The 19,996-nt window shown below is 40.5% G+C and overlaps 1 protein-coding gene across 1 annotated transcript; it reads left to right on the top strand.

The window, feature by feature from the left end:
• Nucleotides 1–715: 715 nt before the first annotated feature.
• On the top strand, nucleotides 716–18,180 carry IWS1 (interacts with SUPT6H, CTD assembly factor 1; the record flags this gene model as incomplete). Its single annotated transcript, XM_082003697.1, has 14 exons — nucleotides 716–749; nucleotides 1,358–1,473; nucleotides 7,633–8,425; nucleotides 9,015–9,216; nucleotides 9,460–9,517; nucleotides 9,873–9,973; nucleotides 10,719–10,869; nucleotides 12,516–12,598; nucleotides 12,801–12,930; nucleotides 14,078–14,195; nucleotides 14,940–15,051; nucleotides 15,247–15,303; nucleotides 15,496–15,607; nucleotides 18,049–18,180. 14 exons carry the CDS (start codon nucleotides 716–718, stop codon nucleotides 18,178–18,180), a joined length of 2,199 nt encoding a protein of 732 aa, XP_081859823.1.
• Nucleotides 18,181–19,996: the final 1,816 nt, after the last annotated feature.

Here is a 19,996-nt window from a genome sequence, read left to right as displayed (position 1 = left end):
GTGTTCTGGGGTTTAGTCTCTTGAAAGTCCCCACACGGCTCATACAAGGAAACCTCTTTATTAAGATAACAACCATTTTACACTTCTGTACAGCTGTTCATTTCTCATGTTGATAAGGGCTCAAAAGAGCCTTTTTTTTCCTCAAAGGCTCCTTCAATTTCCCCAGCACTTCAGTTACCAAGCTAAAATCAATCTATTGTCTAGGAAAAGAAAAAAAAAAGAAAAAAACTGTTTGCAGAGAGGAAAAATAATTTTTTTCTAGTTTGTTGCGGTTAAATCAGGCCCTGTACGAAAGCAGAGAACGGCCTCCAGTGTCCCACTACTAACACCCGAGCTTGGTTTCTCCAAACGTCGAACTGTGGGAAACCGCCTTAACGGCCGGGCGGGGCGGGGCGGGGCGAGGCAATGCGTGCCGGCGTACCGGCTGCGGCCCCGCCCTCCCTCGCGGCGCCCCCTGGTGGCGACTGCCCCCTGAAGCCTCGCGAGAGCCACCCGCGCCAGCGCCGCACGGGGAAAGGGGGCGGGCGTTCTTAGCGCATGCGCAGGGGCGGCTGCCGGCCGTTCGGAGGGGAGGCGCCATTTTGGGCCTGTGTGAGGCGGGCGGTGTCGGCGGCGCCTGGAGGCGGCGGGCCCTAGCGGTGAGCGCTGCGCTGGGGGCTTCGCCCCGCCGCCAGCCTTCGGGGCCTCGGCGGGGAGGCGGGGCCGGCAGCCCGCCATGGAGAGCGAGTACTACGGCGGGGATCAGTCAGGTAGCGGCGCGGGAGCGTCCCCGCGGGAGGGATGCCCGGGGCGCTGGGCCCTGCGAGGGAGGGTGCTGGGCACGGCGGGGCCTGCGGGGATCGCCCTGCCCCGTCCGACCGGCGGCCGCTTCCGGCTCCCGGGACGTTTCGCGCCCAGCGTGGTGTCGCGTAACGGCGGCGGAATCATGCGCGGGACCTCGGCTCGGCGGCCGCTCCACGGAGGGCGCGCTGGGCCGCCGGCGCCCCGGCGGTAGTCGGTGGCCGGCTCGGCAGCGGCCTGGGCTGTCATCGGCGGGGCTGGGCCAGGTCCGGTGGCGTGATCGCAGCACAGCGGCCGCCTCTTTATCGTGATTAGTTCTGGGTTTTGATTAGTGTATCAGTCGCTGCTTGCGTGCGTGTTATAAGTAGTTTTGCGATCTCTTTAGGGGTATCAGGTGTGGGTTTGTTTCTGTTCCAAAGCTTCCCAGTAGATCCTCTCTGTTTGTATTAGCGCGCTGTTAGAACGAGAGCCTGATTGTAGCGCTGCCCGGCTCCCTGTTCATCGTAACTGCCAGTGCTCTTTTAAACACTGGGAGATGTCACTGAGTTTTACTCTTCTTTTCTTCACTTCGGAGTAGATGATGGTGGAGCTACTCCAGTGCAAGATGAACGAGATTCAGGATCTGATGCTGAAGATGAAGGAAATGAGCAGCATTCTGGATCTGAGAATGGAAGTGTAGGGCATCATTCAGAGGTACTACTGGAACTTTATCTAGCTAAAGGTTACCCTTCTATAAATAGATTTTTTTTTTTTTATGTTTAAAGAGGCATTATTCTCTTAACTGAGACTTACGTGTTTATTTAGTTGTGCTTAAGGGTCCTGTCGGGCAAAACTTTACTTCCAGAAAGAAATGTATCAGATAATCTCTTGACCAATATATAGGATAGGGTCTTTTTTATTTTTCTGCTTAATTGTTACAATAGCATTCACTGTTTTGTAGTATTAAAAGTGTAATATTGTTATATACAATTGCAAGAAAATAAACTCTATGGGTTTGAAACTCCAAGCAATGGGTTATGAGGAATTTTGAATTTTAGCTCAAATACTGCACAGTAATGTAAACCCACATGTTATAGAGGCATAGATTTCCTTACCAAAGAATAAATGCTCTCCCATCTCTCTGTCTTCCATCTTTCCTCTCATATGTGAGTGTTGACACTCCAGTCTGTTTTGGGCTATGTTTTTTACCTTGTCATTCACAAAGGAGTAGGTTTCCATGTGGAGCAGGAGCAGGTTAAGATTCCTAAACTAGATCAGTTCTTCCTCTGAAATGGTTCTAACTTTGATAGTCCTAACACCATGAAAAGGATGGTAATGTTTTGATCCATGGCTGGGTTTGGGAGGGAGTCACTTAACTTGTGGATTGACTGTTCTGGTTTAAAAGAGATTCTGATAAAAGTGAAGGTTCTGTTTAGATTTCTAGGATAATTTTGAGGTTAATCTTAATTGTGACCTGAAATAGAATTATCTCAGGCCTTATTAGGAAGGAGTGCTTCTGGCCTGTGAACTCCTGTCTTCTGCCAGCAAAGTTCTGTTAGTGAGAACTTTTTGATGCTTATAAAAATTGTAATCAAAACCATTTCATTCTGTTCTGCGTATTTTGTTGCATTTTACATAAAGATCAGGATTAACTCTTGACTGGGTTTTCAGTGGTTATACATCTTAGAAATTGCTTAAAGTGCATGATGTGATATATTGCAACAGGCTGATGTGTCAAAAGGCTCAACTCTCTTGTGGTATAACTTGCAATTCTTTTTTTTTTTTTTTCTCCACTCCTTTATTGAATTCATGCTTCCCTCAGACTTAGAAAGTAGATGAAGATTTTGTATTTGTATAAAATGCAAATTCTTCCCGTGTATTTGAATTAGAGTGTAAAGCAGAGTTAGAATTTCTTTTTTTTTTTTAAAAGCTGTTGATTTACAATGGAAGAAATTGATTTTGTGCAAGGCGTTATCTCTTCTTGTGACAGTCAGGATTTCAATGTGGGAGAAAATGTTTTTCAGCATGGGAGAAATAATTGTCTTTCAAAGGGATTTAGTACTTTTGTTTTAATGAATAAAAACTATGGTAATGAGAGCATGGAGAGCATGTTGTTGCTACAGTAATATTAAGCTTTTTCTGCTGTGTGTGAAAACTTGGTCATTTGTTCTTGCTCTTCTATACTCTTGTGGGATTTTAATTTTACTTACTGTGGCAAAGCAGATGGAAACCTGGCCTAAAGAACAGGTAGTTGACTATTTGTTACATCTTCAACATCTCTTTTTCAGATTTAAATAACCAGTACTAGGCCCTATTATCTTTAACTGATCCTCTTCATGCGCCTGCATTATTTTAAGGGCTTTGTTCTGTGATGGTTGTTGAATATTCCTCTGTATACAAAGTACTTCAGAAAATCCATTAAAAACAACAAAACAAAGAAAAAAAACAGAATTAAAACACCTTTGTGTCCAATAGTAAATGGGAACCTTCAAATTTTAGTGTTTTATCAGTTCAAATCTTAAACATTTGAGTATTTTGTTTTGTTATGAAGTCTTACATTCTTAGTTTTTTGTACATCAAATTCAAAATACAACTCAAAATAATGTGGAGCAGCTGTCTCTGAAAGGAGTAGCTTTCAGTGATTTATAATATTATTTACCCTAAATATTCTCTTATCCTCTTATTTCCTTCATCTTTAGGAATGTGTGGGAGGAATGACACTCAAAGGTAATAAAACCTTTGAGACAGCCTAAATCAGTTAAGTCTATTTAATTACTACTTCGTCTCTAATTTAGAACTCAGATGTAAAGAACTGCAGTTTTAAACTTTCAAACTTTTTTTTCAGGTTCTTAACTTTAAAGAAAAAGGGAATCCTGAGGAATTACTTATGTAGGTCTCAGGTATGTGGGTTTTTTTTTTCCACAATTCTTTTCTGGCTTTCCTTCCCCCAATCCCACTTTATCTATAAATGTTCTCCTTGATGTCCTTACCGATTCTGTTTTAGATAAATAGAATTAGATAACACATAGTTTTAGTACAGTAATGAATATGAAATCATGTTTACAGTGTTTGTACAAGTCAGGCTCATATGGAAATCTTTAATGACTTAGATTCTTACACTTTCACCAAGTCATCCCTGTCTTCATGAATTAAGTTATGGTTTGACTGTGATTGTTAACAAACACCTACAAGTATCTTACATTTCTGAAAATGGAGAAATCTGATGCTGATCTGCCTGTGATGGTTATGCATGCCTTAGTTTAACAATTGTCATTCATAATGAGATTGTAGTGGATGGGTCAATTTTGTTGAACTTACTAAATTATCAGTGTAGTACCTCTTAAAAGTGGCTGCATGTTGATCCAAGAAACTACTTGCTAACTGAAAATTTTGAGGATAACACTGTAAATTTGATTTTGATGTATTCTTTATTTTATACTGTACTAAAGCCTCATGTTATAGAATTCTTTCAGTTAAAACAAATTAAGGACATCTCAATTAAAATGTTTATAGATAAAGAGGAGGAAGAAAAGAAAGCAAAGGAATTAGAGAAAAATGCAGTAGCAATTACCTGAGACCTACTTGTTTTTGAGGATGTCTAATCTTTTATTTTAATTAAATATTTGGAAAAGGAAAAACAGAAAACTCAAATTAAACTGATTTCTTTGAAAACATCTTTTCAGAGACGAACTAGTAAAAAAAAAAAGGGGTGGGGTGGAGGGAAGACTATCATACACAATTTAGTGATCTTACTGTAAAATTGCATGCACTATTTATATCAAGTATATTCCAAAGCATTCAGAGATTCATTAATTACATTCAGAAGACCTTTGCACTGATGGCTGTGGACAGGGCCTTGTCTGTTCCATGTAGGCTCTGAGCGAGTCAGCTCTGTCTCAGCTGAACTTTAGAAGATGCGCAGTTACGTTAACCTGCCGAGTCTGAGGTAGTGTGTGCCATCTCTGCGGGGCTTATTGACTTGATTAATATAACTGTGTGCGTTTTGGGTTAGCTCTAGTCATGCTTTCCAGACTTAGGACTAGAGTAGATGGTCCCTGTCTGCCCAGTCTGTGTAGGGGCAACTGTATTACTTAAGTGGTGCTTCTGTGAGTGTTTGTATCACAGTAGAGTTCAGCTGCTGTAACCACTGGGATTCTGTGGTGCAGAGCACTGTGTTAATCACAGTGTCAGCTAATTAGGATGCATGTCTGCTCCCCCTCCCCAAACATCTTTGTTCTCGAGAGTGATTGTCAGTTTGTGGTAACGGATTAGAGACTCAATATGTTCTTAAGTGCTTCAGTAATATTGCTGTATAATTGTAATGACTCCTTAGTGAGTATTTTGCATAGCAAGTTCTTTGTAATTTAGTAATACATGCTGACTAGGTGAATATATAGCCTGCAGCCACACTTTTGACCTTAGAAACATTGAGTGGTTAAGAATCATAATGGATTCCAGTTGTTTCCTAGTTTTGTTTACTTGTCCACCAAAGACTTTATAGACTGGCAGTCTATAAAGGTGATGAGCCTCATGGTTTAAACAGGAGTATTTGTATTGTTTTCCTTGGTTTTGTTTAGCAAAATGCCTATTGTTGCTGACATAATTATCAGTACCTATTCAGCATTAGCCATCTGAAATCAAGAGAATACAGACAAACCCACCAAAAATTAAATGGTAGGAAAATAAGGATTAAAGAATTTCTGTTACTGTAAACATAAATTTCAGTGTAGACCTCTGTATTTCAGTACTTCTCAATGACCTTACGTGTACCATTGCTGTAAAATCTGCTTCCTCTTCTGTTTGCAGCCGCAGTTTTCTTTAATCTTAAATAAGACAGTCAGAGAAAATACATCACATACACATGTTGTTAGTTATGTTGTTATGTGGGAGATACTGGGCAGGAGAGAGCAATCAAATTAATTTTTTGGTAAGAAAAAAAAAGTAGTAAAATGCCATAATAAAATAATAATAAAATGCCATAGCAAACAGAGAGCAGTTGAGTGTGTGTATATGGTCTTCCTCAGCTGTGCATCCTCCATTCTGTAACTTAATCTTCATATTTAATTCTTTAAAATTCCAAATTCAGGTTTTATCAGAACTGTGTGTCCTTTCTGTAAGAAGAAATGAGAAATACTGAATAATAACCACCGGCATGATTCAAAAGACTAGCATCGCTGTAGAGACAGGGACAAGCAGTGGAGAAGAAACTACTCACGCAGATTATCACAGCAGCTGCTTTGTAGCTAGTGTTAAGTAACATTGAAATAGTGAAGTTGTATTTGAACTGCATGTTTTAAAATTATATAATCCTGATTTTTTTCATTGTGCAGTAACTTTCTGTTAGTGATTTTGGAGTAATTTAGATAAGGCATTATTTTATTGAGTGCTAGTCAAGAGAACAAATGCGAAAGGTCCAAAGTCTTGAAAAGCGGTTGTTATTTACCACTTACAATTCTGGAGGGAGTAGTTCCTAAAAGCAATTAAAAGTTTAATTTTATTCAAAATTCCTTCTTAATAATACATTTTAAAGATGAATAGTGTTGTTTTGTTGTAGGTGTGGGATAGATACACCTGCATTATTGTGTATGGCTATGAATCTGGGAGTAGAGTGACTATAGAAAATAAAAATAGATAGAAAGCCTGTCTTTCCAAGGAAATTAAATTGCTGACAAAAAAAGATTTGGAAGCTCCAGGACATATGGGTCTTGAAATATCTCCTAGGACAATACATACTCAGTTTGCAGATATGCTGGTGGAAGGTGTCTATAGCTGAGAGAGACAAAATCACTCCTGAAGAAAGCCTGGCTGAAGAGTGGAGTTGAATATGTAGAAAAGAAGATCCTTTTACTGTATTGTTCTTTTCAGTTGAAAAGGGATTATTGTGACAGTGACTGTGACAGGCATACTGAGTTAATGAAATGAGTGTTCAAGAGTCCGATTTTGTTGTCTCCAGTAATGCAGTTGAGAATTTTTTTTTTCCACAGGTAGAAGTTAGATGTTGTAGGAAAGATAAACCAAAATGTTATCAGTGATAATGTTGAGAGGTGGCTTGTGAAAGGTTTTTCCAAAAATGGAGCGTGCGGCTCGGTATTTTTTGCTGTGTAGAAAAAGATGTAAAGGATTGCGTTTCAATTCTAAAGTTTTAAGATCGATGTATTTATGAATAGGTTATCTCAGGTGTGTGGATAGGCATGGCAGCTATCAGCTTAAGGGAGAGAAGCCTTGAATCTGTTCTTATATTCTTATGCACTGAAACACAAAACTTACTAATAATAATATTCTGAAAGGTCTGACTAAGACTTTATTCCTGTTTTTTGGTAGGCTTTTGGTCTTGACGTGTTCCTAAATAAGCTTCCTTGGCAAAGAAGGAAAGGGCACTAACTCTTTTGAGCTTCACTTGGAAAGTAATGCATGTGCAGTTTCAGTAAAATGTATTTCATACAAAAAACCATCTGTTTGAGATCTTAAGAAAAAATGACAAGTGCGAGATACTGTTTCTTACTACTGTGCATTTGGACTAAACCACGTTGAAGGCCTAACTTTTTAAAATAAAAGCACTAAATATTTACCCTGGAGGAACTTCTTAGATATGTTTATTTGAGTGTTTTTTAAATTCTCTTACCATTTCCAAAATGTGATTGAGCCGCAGGGTGGACAGACTTCCTCTGATCTCTTAATATGTTTCTTGATCTGAAGTATTTGGTAGCCCTTTGATGCAAATTGTCTAATAATTATTTCTGTATAGCAAGCATTTTAGTTTGCAGTACCTTAGGTAATCAAATTGGAGGAAGGACAAGGAAAAATTCAGAACTTCTTTTATTTCCTTTTTAAGTCTTTTTTGCTTAGTTGCCTGAGATTATTTTTCTCTTTCAGAATGAACACAGTGATGGAGAAGATGATGGGCAAATGGGAGAGCCTCATATGACAGACTCTGAAAATGAAGATATCCCAAGGCAAAAGGACAGTGACTCGGATAATGAGGAGCCTCCAAATCACAATGTGAGTGATTCAGACAATGAAGCAGGTCACGAAGGGAAAGACAGTGATTCTGATACTGAGGACCATCCAAATCGGCATTTAAGTGACTCTGAAAATGAAGATGCCTTAAATCATCGAGCAAGTGACTCTGAAAATGGAGAACCTCACAGGGATCACAGTAGTGATTTTGAAAACGAGGAGCTCCACAAGCAGCCGGCCAGTGACTCAGAGAGCGAGGAGCTCCACAAGCAGCCGGCCAGTGACTCAGAGAGCGAGGAGCTCCACAAGCAGCCGGCCAGTGACTCGGAGAGCGAGGAGCTCCACAAGCAGCCGGCCAGTGACTCGGAGAGCGAGGAGCTCCACAAGCAGCCGGCCAGTGACTCGGAGAGCGAGGAGCTCCACAAGCAGCCGGCCAGTGACTCGGAGAGTGAGGATGTTTCCAGACACAAACAAGAAATAGAGTCTGAGGATAGCGATGGGGAGGACAGGAAGGAGGAGGCTCGGAATGATTCTCATCATTCAGATAATGAACATGTAAGGGAAGGATTTCAGGGCTCTGACAGTGAAGAGGAAGGTCCTAAGAGGCGAAAAATATCAGACAGTGATGAAGAAGAGAAAGAGGAGGAGAAGACAGTGAAGAGGAAAACAGCTATCCTTTCTGACAGTGAGGATGACAATGAGAAAACACGTAAGGAACTATAGTGTGAAAATAAAAATGTGATGTGAGAAGCAATAGTGTTAGAGTTAACTCATTGTTTTTATGTGAAGAAAACATCTAAGATAAATATGAAACCATAAAGCAGATTTGTTTTTAGAGCACTACTGCGTTTGTAGAACTGTTGTTCTCACTGCATTTCTGGGTGAATGTATATCTAGTACTTACGAGTAGTAAGTAGTTCTAATAGAAGTAACAGAGAAGACTGCAGTGATCTTGCTTTATAGTGGCATCTGTTGTCATGTTGATAATTCCTGTTAGTCATTTCTCTAGTTTGTTGTTATTTCTCTAGTAAATTTTTCTTCTGTTTTTTCATATACTAGGGGTGAGAGTCAGTTTTGAAACTGCAAGTTTTTATGGATAAATGTGGTGTATGGAAACTGCAGTTACTGATTGAATAAAACAGACTTTAGAATGGATACGTTTTTTAAGAAATGGCAGTGATTTCGGGTAGGAAGGCTAGTCTTCCCTCTTGACAAAATCAATTTTGAGAGAATAGTTTTTTGAGAATACCAGAATACTGTGTGCTAGGGCATGTAGCAATGCTTCTTTCTGTTGGCAGCTGCAAAAAAAGTACGAATCCTTTCTGATGTTGAGGAATCAGACAGTGATGCTGCTTCAGACAAATCTGACAAACGGAAGAAAAATATTGTATCGGATAGTGAAGAAGAAGAAGAAGAAGAAGAAAGAAGAGAGAATGCTGGAAAGAAAAAAGAAGAGAAAGATCTGTTTGGCAGTGACAGTGAATCTGGAAATGAACAAGAGTAAGTGCTTCTGGGAATATGAATTCCTTCGGGGTTGCAGATCGTGAGACTGATTATGAATGGAGAATGGATGAATCCCAACCAGAGAATGATTGTCTACCTTCATTGGTGGTGTTAAGAGGAAGGTCAGTGGTAGGTGGCAGAATGAAAGGTGGATCTCCACAGACTCATTAGAAATTTTGCATAAAATGCACTTCTCACTGTTGCTGTCTAAATAGATAAATGTTACCGTTACCTTCACAGGAACCTGATCGCAGATATATTTGGAGAATCTGGTGATGAGGAAGAAGAGGAATTTACAGTAAGTGCTATTGTGGATGTCTTTTGTTCAATTGCTAACTGTAATTTTCATGGCACAGTATTTCAGAATGCCCCTTCGGATTTGAATTCATGTTCAAAGATAAGCTGTATCAGGAGGGAAGCTTTATATCTGTTGGGACTCACTGAGGTAGTTTTGGGGTTAAATAACACTTACAGCTCTTCTGTTGGGAGAGTTACTGGTGTGAAAGTTGCACGTAGAATTAGGAAGCCTTTGTTTCTCTATCTTCCAGATCTTCTGGAGACTTGTCTGAAGTTTTTCAAGTATCAGAGTCGGGTGCATGAGTAGATGCTCAGTCTTCATCTGTACACTGATTTGTGCTGTCTTTACCCATCAGGGTTTTAACCAGGAAGACTTGGAGGAAGAGAAAGGTGATGCAGACATGAAGGAGACAGCAGATGAATCAGACTCAGATGATAACATCAAAAGAGGGAAGCAGTATGTCAATGTGTTACATGCTCCTTTGTTAATAGCAAATGCAAGACTTCAGTGAAAGGGCTCGTCCAAAGACTGGCTAGACTTCTCAGTTTAGAAAGGCACGGGACTATGTTTCTACAGAAAGTGTGTCCTCATAAACTACGACAGAAGGTCCTCTCTCAGCTTGTACTCAAGTTTAGTCACTTGGCAATCCATAGCGGATTATGCTGCTTCAAAGAACAGTATTTCATGGTTTTCATCAAAACCTGAGTGAAATTAATATCTAATCAAACATTTAAGTCTACTTCTAGCAGTTCAGCATTGGAGTCAGGTGTGTTTCTCTGCTGGTGTAAGGGGTAATGTATGGCAAGACCTGCCATCAGCATGTGTCATGTTTCCTTTCTGTCTGGGTCAGTAGCATCAAAGCAGTGTATTGCAGGTACAGGAAAGCTAAATCTTTGTCAGCTTCAGTGACAGCTTTAGCACGTTTTGAACCCAGGATATTACGCGTGCGCATGTCGTTAGCTATTTCAGCAAGGTCTTGCAGACTTTTGAGGGCGTCTTGGAGCCACTGAAGCCCTTTGCTACTTTCCCAGTTTGTATACTGAGGAAAACTAATTATCTTACAGGGGCATTGAGACATAATGCTTGTAGGTTTATTAGAGAATTTTTGAAAGGTTACGCTACAGAAATAGAAAGTTACTTCCTGCAAAGACAGTGAGATCAACCTTCTTCTGACCATCGGCAAACTCTTCTTGCATTTTAGTATGGACTTCATGTCAGATTTTGACATGATGCTGCAACGGAAGAAGAGTATGAGTGGCAAGCGTAGACGAAACCGTGATGGTGGAACTTTTATAAGTGATGCAGATGATGTGGTCAGTGCGATGATTGTGAAGATGAATGAAGCTGCTGAGGTGAGTTTTGTAGGGTCCAAAGGCGCCTTAAAATCCAGTTTCATTCTATGGGAAAATCTTGTGATCGGTAAAATACAGAAATCTGGCTGATACTCAGGAGGAGTATGCTACAGAAAGCTTCCAATATCTAAATAATGTTTAAATGCTATTTTGCTATTCTGAATGAAAAAAAAAATTCTTCTGTTGAATAAAAATTTTCTCCACATTTCATTTTAAAGTTTGAAATTCATTAACTTGCTCAGCTTTGATCAGATGAGATCAACTGTCCTATGAAAAGGGATGTATACATGTTCTGTAAACTAAATGAGTAAGTATATCAAACACTGAGAAAGGGACTAGGTTTTAAGTTAGTTATACAGTTAGTAGCTTATGTAGTACTTTGGTGTTTGTTCCTGAGAGGAATCCTTTTCTAAACTGTTTGAATGACAGTACTGTGGTAAATGATGGTAGAGTAACAGAATTACGCAAAGTTCTGTCTCGGCAGGCTGCCTTTTTCAAGGCATGTTTTATATGTTACTGTGCAAGGCCTGCTGGGGTCTTGTCTTTTTGGCAGATATCTTCTGTTCTGGTTGCAGTTTTGTTGGAGTAGCAATCAAATTAATGAAAAGCACTGTGAAACTCATTAAAACCAATTGGAGGGAATATACGGAACTTTATAAAGAGGAATCTTACAGATAACAGAAAAAGAATCTTCCTGAGAACAAGATAAGAAGGCTAATGTGCTTGGGGAGGAAGGGGAGAGTGAGATAGCAATCTGGGAGACAAGTGAGACTCTCTTGGTCTTGACAATAAAGTTTTTCTTGGCCAAGATGATAGCCATATGTTTCAAATGAAGCCATATAGTTTGAAATGCTGGAGAGAAGGAAGAGCTGAGCTCTGGTGTTGTGGTGTCTTTATTTCTATCGCATGTGCCTGTCAAACCATTCTGGGGCATGAAGAGGTAAAAGAAGGGCATTAGAGGAATCTTCTCCCTTGCAATAAAAAAACAGTGTGCAGAAAGAACCTTCAGTGGATAAAGATGAGTGGACAGGAATTACCACAGCAGGACATAAATCTGTTGATTGTAATGGGTCTTTTTGGTATGTGAGCCCAAGTACTGAACAGATGGTGACATTATGGTCTTGGGCAATAGTTACTTTGAAACCCAGACTTTGTTTTAGCACATGATGCGCATTTGTGCACTCTTACGTTACTTACACCATGCTAAACTTCTAGGTTATCTAATTACATTCTTAGGTGAAGCAAACACACATTTCCTCACTTTGCCTTGTTTTCGTTAGCTATTTTTCTGTTGTTGACGTGAGATTTTTACTAACAAAGTTTCTAGGTTATCTGTGCATAGCTAGCATGGAGGACCCTGCAAACCTCCAGTTTATTGTGATCAACCGAAATCATGAAGTAAAAAAAAAAAAAAAAAAAAAGTTAGGGGGAGTGTGATGCTTTTAAGGAAAATGTTGACTAAGGTGGGCAGCCTTTTTATAAGAGAAGTCACCGTATAATTTGTTTGATAAAGCAGGGTGCAAAGTTAGTGTAATCCTGCCAAAGTTGCACTTCTCTTGTAATAGACTAAACTTTTTCCTGTAAATGTTGCAAAGGATGAGAGAGTTCTTTTGATTAACTTGTGCTGATTTTTTAACTCCCTACAGGAGGATCGGCAGCTGAATACACAAAAGAAACCAGCACTAAAGAAATTAACTTTGCTACCAACTGTAGTTATGCATCTTAAAAAGTGAGTTGTCATTCTCCCAGTTAATTATCGCCTTGGGGAATATTGGGAATTTGGTAGATTTCGTGGAGTCACATTACAGTTGTACTGAGTGTGCAGTGAAGATGAAACAAACTCCAATGCATTATTGTGCTGAAAGAACATTGCATCTTAAGATTTGATGTATTATATGACTTGTGACTCCTCTTTACTTCAAACTTCGTAGGCAGGACCTCAAAGAAACTTTCATCGATAGCGGTGTTATGTCTGCCATCAAAGAGTGGCTTTCTCCTCTTCCAGACCGAAGTCTGCCAGCACTAAAGATACGAGAGGAGCTTCTGAAGATCCTGCAAGAGGTTTGAAATGGACTTTTAACCATATTTGATTCGTGGCTTCTCCACAATGTTACAGTCATGTGCTTTAGGGAAATGTTTGGCGATAAATGTACTGCAGCTGCTACCAATGGACCGTGCAGCGAAATACATAAGGAAGCAAACTGCAAAACAGATGTGCTTGTTTAAAAGTTGCATCATTTTAATGAATCTTATGTTGTAGACATGCTGTCTAGCTGAACAAAATTTGGCTAGGGAGCTTCAGGTACTTAACTGTTACAAAAATTTTGCCCGTGTTCACAACGAAGCAAACAGCTCTGCTAGCAGCAGGCCAGAAGACATTTCTGAGAGTCTCGGACGAACTGCAGACATAAAGTTCTCTACCCTCTCTCGGAGTTATGTGTTACGGCGTTTCTAGATTCTTGATAAATCTAAACTGCTTAGTCACTTATCTTCCCTCGCACTCGGCGGCTCATACATTGTGACTGATCACTTTAATTTGTCTTTGCTGTATTCATAAAATAAACATGGCATAGTTTTGATAATGAGGTAGAAGTGAAATTTTTCTTGCAGCGCCTCTAGCTGGCTTTGACTGAAGCTCTAGAAATATTGCTCCTTGCTAAGAATTTGCAAGAGTTCTGCCTGAATTTAGATTACTTGGCCCTGCCTGCCCATTTCAGGTTTATAGGCAAAGTTCAGTGAAGAGTCATTTGCTACGTGTCCCCGAGTTTCACTCTCTCGTGGTCCCTTCTCTTTTGTGGCCTATTAAAGTGTGCAGTGCACGAGAAAGCGCATCATACTCAGTGTAGACCTTTTAGTGTTTGTAGCTAAGCTGATTACTTGAATGCTTTTGCCATGTAAGTTTTTATCTTTATAAAATGGGTGCTTTGAAGGCAATAACTCAGTTCTTGGGTAATATAAGCAAAAGAGCATTTGGAGTAAAGTCAGCTTCCAGAAATATTAATTTTGTGTATAAAACCCAAAAATGTTAAGGCAGATTCCTAGGTTTTGGTATTTGATACTTTAACCAATTCCTTGTGGGACAGTGAAAAAATACTAATTTTTTTCAAGCTTACTGTGAAGGTGAGTTTTGGTCTTTTTGCGAAGTTTGATGCCGTTGGTGTTCAGACACAATTTCTTGCTATTTTCTGACTTTTCCTGTATCCTGCAGTTGCCCAGTGTGAGCCAAGAGACCCTGAAGCACAGTGGCATTGGACGAGCTGTGATGTACCTTTACAAACACCCCAAAGAGTCGAGACCTAACAAGGATATGGCAGGGAAGCTAATCAGTATGTAAATCTCCCTTTGCCTTTTGTCAGTGAGGTTCCACTGATAATTTAATTTCTGCATCACTCTTTTCTATTGTCTGTAGTAGAATTAATGCTGCAGTGTAGGAATCCCACTGATCTATTAGGCCGCTTTGTTTGTAGAGCTCTTAACAAACGCTGTTACAGTAACTTCTGCATGCACCTTTTCCTGTTTCTTTCATTCTTCTAAACCAGAGGATGGCATTTATTTTGCCCTGATTGTCTCTTGGCTAGTTGTCCAGACTTCGTGTATACGCTACGAAGGCAGGAAGGTGCTGCTAGAAGACTGTTTATTCCATGGACTTCAGAGAGATCTTGGATGACTGAAAGTTTACTTCTTAAACAGCTGTAGGCCCTGTGTAGTGCAGTCCATGCTGAATGACTGCAAACTGATTATAAACTTATGTTCTTTAGGAACTACTTTACATATTTCTAAAATAACATCCACTGTGGTGTGCAGGAGTTCCTGACACTAAGTGTTCTAAGAGCTGAGAGAGATCTAAAAGAGCAGGCAACAGCAAGAAATTTTTTGGATGAAAGCCATTTCTTACTGTCCACAAGGCTGGATTTCCCTGAAATATTAAGAGCTCAAAAATCATTTGTTTAGAAGGAAGCATAAATACTTCCCATGAACTTGGAAAGCTGTATTTGGTCACTGGAATGGCTTGGAGGTAAACTTCAGAGGCCTAGCATTTGTTAACCAATTTTTTTTTTTTTTTTTAATAGATGAATGGTCTCGACCCATCTTTGGCCTTACCTCAAACTACAAAGGCATGACAAGAGAAGAGAGGGAACAGAGAGATTTGGAACAGATGCCTCAGCGAAGGAGATTGAGCAGGTAGGAGTAGCAGGCAGAAACATGAAATCCTTCTTTCTTTCTGAGGCTCCATCAAGAAAACCAAAGTGGTGTGTCGATACTATCCTTTTATTTCCCTTAGTAAGTTATGACCTCTTTCTTTTCTTGTACCACACTTGACTGTCTGTTAGAATTACTTTGCGTATAGATGCCTATAAAATTTTATTTTTCTTGCAGCTCTGGTGGTCAGACTCCTCGCAGGGATCTGGAGAAAGTGTTAACTGGAGAGGAAAAGTAGGTTGGATTTTTAAAAAAAAGATCTGTTAGAAAAAAGCATTGCAGTGGTACTAACAATATGCAATTTGTTTTGAGGTTTTAGAGGCAATGTTTATGCAGTGTGTTTCAGAGGTAGAACACACTGTATTGCTTTTACTTCTTTCTGTGTAAGACTTGTCTCTTAACAGTTACATCTTTTTTTTTCTGCAGGGCTCTTAGACCCGGAGACCCCGGGTTCTGTGCCCGTGCGAGGGTGCCAATGCCCTCCAACAAGGACTATGTGGTCAGGCCAAAGTGGAATGTGGAGATGGAGTCCTCCAGGGTAAGCACTGCAGTGTGGGGATATCTTAGCCTCTCCCAGTGACTCTGTACCTAAGCTGTCGCTGATTAAGCCTGGGAATCTGTCACCTTGTTGCCATGGTTACTGTACAATATGGTAATTCTTTTAAGTGCCTCCTCTAATTTGAGTAGACAGTAAGTTCTGCTATCAAGTGGGCTGTTTTAAGCTCATTAAATACTTTCACTTGGGTATCGTTGCTTCTCTAACCAAAAAGAGATTTTCATGTTAACTATTTTAGAGTTTCTCTGCAGGGTGAGAATCTGATTACAGGCCTCTTAGTTTAGAGCATTTTGAACTAAAGCTGCCATTCAATAAGTGTGTCACTGATATTTTTATACCTCTCCCAGTTTTTGTATCATTTCTTCTGATAATATTCCAGTCGGAGAAAACTGTGAGGTTTTGGTAAACATTAACAGCTTCAGTAGAGGCCTTTGCCTTGCTTTATTTGGTTCATCCCTCTACCTTGTACAGTTTAATTTAAAAGCAGAGTACATGGTAGAACACATGTAAATGGAAGAAGTAATAATTACTGTGCTTTCTGCTGTTATCTCTCGTTCTGTGCATTAATTGAGATATTGTTTCTAGCCCGGGACTATTAAGAGAGGTATTAGTCGCTTGGAAAAACACAAGAGACGGTTTGCTGAACAGAAACGACTCAGCAAAGTGCATCGGGCCATCAAGTTCAGCATTGAAGGCAACAGGATGCCCCTGTAGCCATGACACTCTGCCTTCCCCAAGTTTGAGAGGTATCCCTCAAGGGAGGTGTGAACAGTGCATGTGCTTCAGCTGTTGGCAGTTTGCACATACAGGAAAGGAGTGTGTACACCTTAACTTAAACATGGAAAACTCTCCTTGTATTCTCTCATGTCTGTACTGTGACCTAAAGGGTAACTTGTACAGGAAAACACAGGCTGTAGCACCTAACAGCTTCAGGGTACCTAAATAACAGGTGTTAAATGAAAATACCTGTTCTCAAAAATAGCTTTGCACCACCTGTGGTTTTGAGTGCTGTTCTGACATGATTAGGTTCTCCAGGTTTACCTGAGCTGACACACAGGATTTCTTAGCCCTTAGCATAGGGCCTCATGTCACTGCCTACCAGCATCTGTGGCTGATGTTTTACCGGTCCAAAGCAAGGTATTTTTCACACCTGCTCTTTCAAGGAAGTTGAGTGATGTGAGACTTTAGGGGTGGTTGACAGGAGGCAGAGAGTGAGACCTCTGCAGACCAGGGGGAGAAGTATCCCCTGTTGCGAATGCGGGGTGGAGGTAGATCGATCAATGACCTGCCTCAGTGCGGGAATTGTTTTGACGATTTCTAGTCTGCATTTGAGTTCTGTGAGCAGGGCTGCCACAAACTAGTAGTGACAGGAAGAGGCTAGCACAAATGGTAGATAACTGTTGAGTTTAAGCTTCATATTTATTTGTTTAAAAAAAATACATATATTTTTTTAAAAATCACTGTGAAATTCCAGCTATAATTTCAATGACTAGTGAACAGTTTTATGAATAAAGTTTATTTAAAGTCAGTGTTTCAGGAGAACCTTCCTCAGTGATGGGAACTAGAGGTTCAGTTTCTAATAGGTGGTGTTTGTCGGATATTAAGTAGCATGTTCTAGATATCTCTGTTTCTCCCAAAATTAAAAGGTGGGAAGTTCCCAACATTGTTTCTGTTGTCTAGTTAGGGGGAATTGCTTTTTAGGAAGTAATGGCTACGGATTGGAAGGTCCTTGCTGTTTGTCTTTAGTGGTGTTTCTTTACAGAATCACTGTATTTAATCTGTGCAAAATAACTGCTGTGTCATCTCAATTTTTCGTTTGCAGTTAAAATACAGAGGTGAAATGCAGTAACTCTTCTAAGAACCTGTATGGTCAGCTTAGGCATTTCTTTTGCTTCCCCCTAGACGCCCTTTTTCCCAATCTCTTGCTTTATAAGTACTAATCAGTGACCTTTAAAATAAATTGCAGTTTGGATTTGATATGTCAACTCAATCCGCCTCATTTACAGTGTATTCATATCTAAAAAATCTTCCCCCCACAGGAAGCCTATATGTATGACACTGTAGTACAGTATATTTTTGACACTAAACTCCAGGCAATATAGATACAAAATTATTCCACGCTGTATATTCAGCCGGCATGAGAACGACTAACATGGTTATTAATCCCTGTAATGTGAAAGCTTTACTGTGTGATGATTGAGTGTGACTGCCTCCATATACGCGATGCACGAATTGGAGGAACCATTTTACCCACTTTGCGGGGAGAGAACACGCGTGTGTGCACACACACAGACCCCCAGTTGGAAGCAGTGGTTTCATCAGCTCCCTCTTGCAGGTTTAACCTTGCATGCATCGCTTTTCTTGATTGATCCTCTGGGACGTCTGCTTTTTTTCAGTGGTAATTATTAGTTTTATTTTTTAAGTTCCAGGGGACCTCTAAGAAAGGGGTGAGTCGACTGGACAAACAGATGCGGAAATTCACAGATATCAGGAAAAAAAGCAGATCGGCCCATGCAGTGAAAATCAGCATTGAGGGCAATAAGATGCCATTGTGACCCTTCACAGAATACCCCATGACCTCTGCTGTAAGACAGTACACCCATAGACTCTTTGGAGACCTTTAAATTTTTTAACAACTTGTTTGGGTTTTTTTAGTGAATCTCTAAAATCGTTGGTTCAGGTTCTGGTATAAGATGTTGTCTGAGGACTGTGAATATGGGGACTTCTTCTGATTGTATTTAAACTTGTTCTATTGTGTCCTTTGTACAGATCACGTATTTGTTGTATTGCAACACTTTAGACAATAAAACATCTTCTGTTTTTTGGGGGGCTGTCTGTTGATTGCTCAAGAGACTATAAGTGTGGTCCACCTGGTACGTGGAGAAGCTGCTAATTGTTAATTTTCTGTTTACCATTGTCCATTTCCTCTTTATTCAGCACTTTTTTATTAATCAGTTGTTCTGTCTTCGGAGATCTACATGTATTGGTTTTGATTAGAAATGTTGACCATCTTCCACCCAAAGGATTTCATTTTTCATGAAAGCGTGATGAAAAAAGTTGAGGAGAAGACCAGCAGACTGACCACTAAAAATTCCAGCGGCTTCCAGCTAACATGCATGACGTAAGACAGACAGCAGTATTTCACCGCTATTGATCCTCCGTGTGAACGGCAAAGCTTCAGCGGTGACTGCTGTTGGAGAACAAAGGGCCGCAGCTGATGGGCTTTTCTGTGATGGTGATAGAATAGATTCTTTTTAAAGTAAGCCAGACTTTGGACTCAGGGTTAGTGACACTATTTAAGACTGAATATCAGATTGCTGGACACATCTTTTTTTGTGTGCTTTATGTAGCACTTAGATCGGCTGTGTGGAGCCGTTGCTGCAGGGCTTGATACTGCTGCGACTTCACTTGTAGAGTTGAAAGCCATGTACATTTTCTTCTGTTTTGCTTTAGTATTTGGGTAGCTCGAAGGTGTGTTGCTCTGTAGCCCGCTAGTGACTTTCAGAAAGGCTTGTTTTACCAGTGGTAAGGAGAAGGTTCCTATCTCTGTGTTAGGGGGATAATGCTGCTACTTCTTTGTCCCTGGTGCTACAGAAAGACAGCAGAGCAACATTTTGTACCTCTGCTTCTTTACCTCTACCTCTGAAAATGTTTTTGTTTGCTGAGCGTTCCTACAAGAAGCGGACTCTTCTCCTTGCAGATAACTGGCAGTTGGGATTTCAGTAAGAAAGTTGCCTGCGTTCCAGAGGAGCGCAGCCTGTTGGCTGCAGTGATGCTGTGAATTCCCTGAGGCGGGATCTTGGTGTTAGCCGATGTGGAGGTGCTTAATACCTCTGGCATCTGCTGGCACTGATCCTGGAGAGAATGTAAGTATGTGGATGGTCACACTGGATGGTCTGGCTCCTGCCAGACTGAAGGGGACTGACGACAACATAAAGCTGTACGCTGGGACATGAAGCAAAAACTGAAGGAGAATGCCTTGCTGGGTGGAGCCTACTAAAGGAATTCTGCTGTAAGACTTCACCTACTCTTGCCAGGTATGCTTATGTCACAGCAACTGACCTCAGGTGTGTGCTTTTAGCATGCTGACAGTTTCAAGGGTTTGGGGTTTTTTCCCCATTTTTAATTAATTTATTGAAAGACAGGTAATTAATTCCTTAGTGTTATATTGGCAGGTGCAACTATGTGAAAAATTGAATGGTGTAGAGCTGTTTGTACCCAGGTTGCGTTTGGCCCCGAGGATCTGTGAGTTAGGGTGGGCTGCTTCCCCCCTCTCCCTGCCCCCCCCCCAACTTTTTGTTGTAGTTCTGGTACTGCAGCCATGGGGGACTGTGGGCTCCTTTTCAATCCTAAGAGATGTTTCCTTAACGT

The sequence above is a fragment of the Phaethon aethereus genome, assembly GCF_964289735.1.
Source record: "Phaethon aethereus genome assembly, chromosome: 9".
Taxonomy (NCBI): Eukaryota; Metazoa; Chordata; class Aves; order Phaethontiformes; family Phaethontidae; genus Phaethon; species Phaethon aethereus.
Note: the sequence above shows the minus strand (reverse complement) of the source record. Positions and strands in the feature narration are given on the sequence as shown.